The 2,500-nt window shown below is 43.2% G+C and overlaps 1 protein-coding gene across 1 annotated transcript in view; it reads left to right on the top strand.

The window, feature by feature from the left end:
* LOC143032553 (hemicentin-1-like) overlaps positions 1-2,500 on the top strand; it is a gene marked incomplete at its 3' end in the record, with an annotated part of 400,485 nt that overhangs the window by 397,237 nt on the left and 748 nt on the right. Inside the window, 1 exon segment of the mRNA XM_076197423.1 lies at positions 1-43. This exon segment is cut by the window's left edge and continues 86 nt beyond it. Within this exon segment, the coding sequence (XP_076053538.1) occupies positions 1-43 (43 nt within the window).

Here is a 2,500-nt window from a genome sequence, read left to right as displayed (position 1 = left end):
CCACGAGGATTCATCTCCAAAGGCCGCGGACATCCTTGCCTCGGTAGGTTCCTCTTAAGGTTCCTCTTCCTCCTCCTCTTCGTCATTTTTCTCCTTCTTCAGCAGTGGTCTTTGCGGCCTCCGGAAGGTCTTATCGGTGGAAAACCACTCTGGAAATTTTACGCTCGAAAAGTGTCTAGCGCGAGGTCTAGATGGGGGAAATAATGGGGGGGAGGGTAAGGGGATAAGGGAACGGTGGTCGGAGCTACGGAATGAGAATGGGGCATCGGGAATGAAGATCTGGAATAATGGTGTAGGAATAGGGAAATGAGGAAATGGTGTATGGAATAGGGTGATAGGGACGGTTCTATATATGACGGAGTGGGGTTATGGGGAATGGGTACAGAGATGGGGAAATGGAAATTGGAATTGGGAATGGAGAATAGGGGAGTGGGAATGAGTGTAAGGGTGGAGATATGAACGAAGATAAGGAGAGGAGCAGTAGGTAAAGGGTATTTTGTTATTTGTAACCCATCAACTCTCATGTCTCTTGTGGGGGACAATATCGAGACGAGGAGATTAAGTCATTAAAGTGGCAAAAAGAGAGATTTAAGGATGATAGCAGGAAAGAGAAATAGTTGAAGTTAAGTGATCAGCATTCCTCTTTGATTGGAGGTTGAGAAAGAGAAATAGTTGAAGTTAAGTGATCAGCATTCCTCTTTGATTGGAGGTTGAGAAAGAGAAAGAGAGAGAGAGAGAGAGAGAGAGAGAGAGAGAGAGAGAGAGAGAGAGAGAGAGAGAGAGAGAGAGAGAGAGAGAGAGAGAGAGAGAGAGAGAGAGAGAGAGAGAGAGAGAGAGAGAGAGAGAGAGAGAGAGAGAGAGAGAGAGAGAGAGAGAGAGGATGAAGGAGAATAATAGAGAACGAGAGGGAATGAAATAATCAGAGAGAAAAAGAGAGAACGAGGGAAAATGAGAGAATGATTAGGACGAAGAAGCTCTCACGGCTCTGGAAATGAGTATGGAGAGTGGGGATAGAGAATGGGGATAGAGAATGGACAGTAGAGAGTGGGTAATGAATACTCTCCATCGCAATTCATCCTTCCCCTTCATCAAATATTAACGTTATATTCATCTGTTGTATCATGGTATTTACACAGGATGATGTGTAGATATTAAATGTTCTCCTTATTTTCTTTTATCTTTTTTTTTACGTTGAGAGAACAATATTCTTCATTATCTGTGAGAAAATCATAAACGAATCTCTTTATCATCATCGTCGTCATTATCGTTGTCATTATCATCGTCATCATTATTATTGTCATCACCATTCTCCTCTACCTCGCTCTTACCCTCACCCTGACCTTGACCTACGCCCACATTCCCCACGCCCACACTCTGACCAACATTACTACATCCCCCGCCTCTCCCGCCCCCGCCACAGTAACCACCAACAGCATCACCACCAAAGCAGTCACCATCACATTTATCACCACCAGCTGAAGTAGGATGAACAGGATCTTCATCATCTTCATTATCATCATCATAATCATCATCGTCGTCGTCGTCGTCGTCGTCATCGTCTTTGTCATTGTCATCGTCTTCGTCTTTGTCATCGTCATCATCATCGTCATCATTAGCATCACCATTACCACAATCACCACGATCACCATCATCACCACCATCACCATCATTACTCACTATCACCATCATCATTACCGTCACAGTTACCGTCACCATCATTGTCATTGTCACTATCAGCATCACTATCCCCACCATAATAATATTTTTCATCATCACCATTACCATCATAACCATCACCTAGTCATCATTATCATCATCGTCTTTGAAATTACATTTAGATTATAGACCTGTTCCATAAGTACATATGACGCAGATGTCACCAAAACAGACAATACCCATAAAGATCCTAAAAAAAAAAAAATAATAGATAGGCCTACTTTGCTACACCAATATGAGACATAACCATATATGACATCACAGTTTCCTTTCATATCCTGTTTGACTACCACTGACGTCATCAGTTGATGACGTCATAGCCTCTGTTTGGCAAATAGATCATAAGTTTAGGGGGCGTGTTGTTTGTAGCAACAAATGACTTGGCAGATTGACGTCACTAGAATGTGCGAGGCAGTAGAGGAAGATGATGAAAGAATACAGTGTTTTTGAATTTATGATCTACTATTTTCGACTTTGCCAAAATCAGGGAATTTCTAACTGCATACACAAAGTGTGTACACAAACACACTTAAGCAAATAATACACACACGCATAATAGCAGAACTCGATGACGCAGTAGCAGGGTTCCCGGCCGTCATTTCAGCGAATCCCGCCCAGGTCTGAAATAATTCTAGTATCGCTGCGCTGCGAGTCGTTACTCCAACTCTCGTGGACGGGAAGTTGGTTGTGTGGGTGTGCGTGTACGGTCACAGCATTACCCATAGATCGGTCATATATGAGATCTGAGCTCTCTTCCGGGAGAGAAATACCTCTCGATCACGAG

Source organism: Oratosquilla oratoria, chromosome 1, assembly GCF_046742065.1.
Source record: "Oratosquilla oratoria isolate Oo_2021 chromosome 1, ASM4674206v1, whole genome shotgun sequence".
NCBI classification, from domain to species: domain Eukaryota; kingdom Metazoa; phylum Arthropoda; class Malacostraca; order Stomatopoda; family Squillidae; genus Oratosquilla; species Oratosquilla oratoria.
The sequence above is the reverse complement of the archived record's forward strand: the minus strand, read 5'-3'. Positions and strand labels throughout refer to the sequence as shown.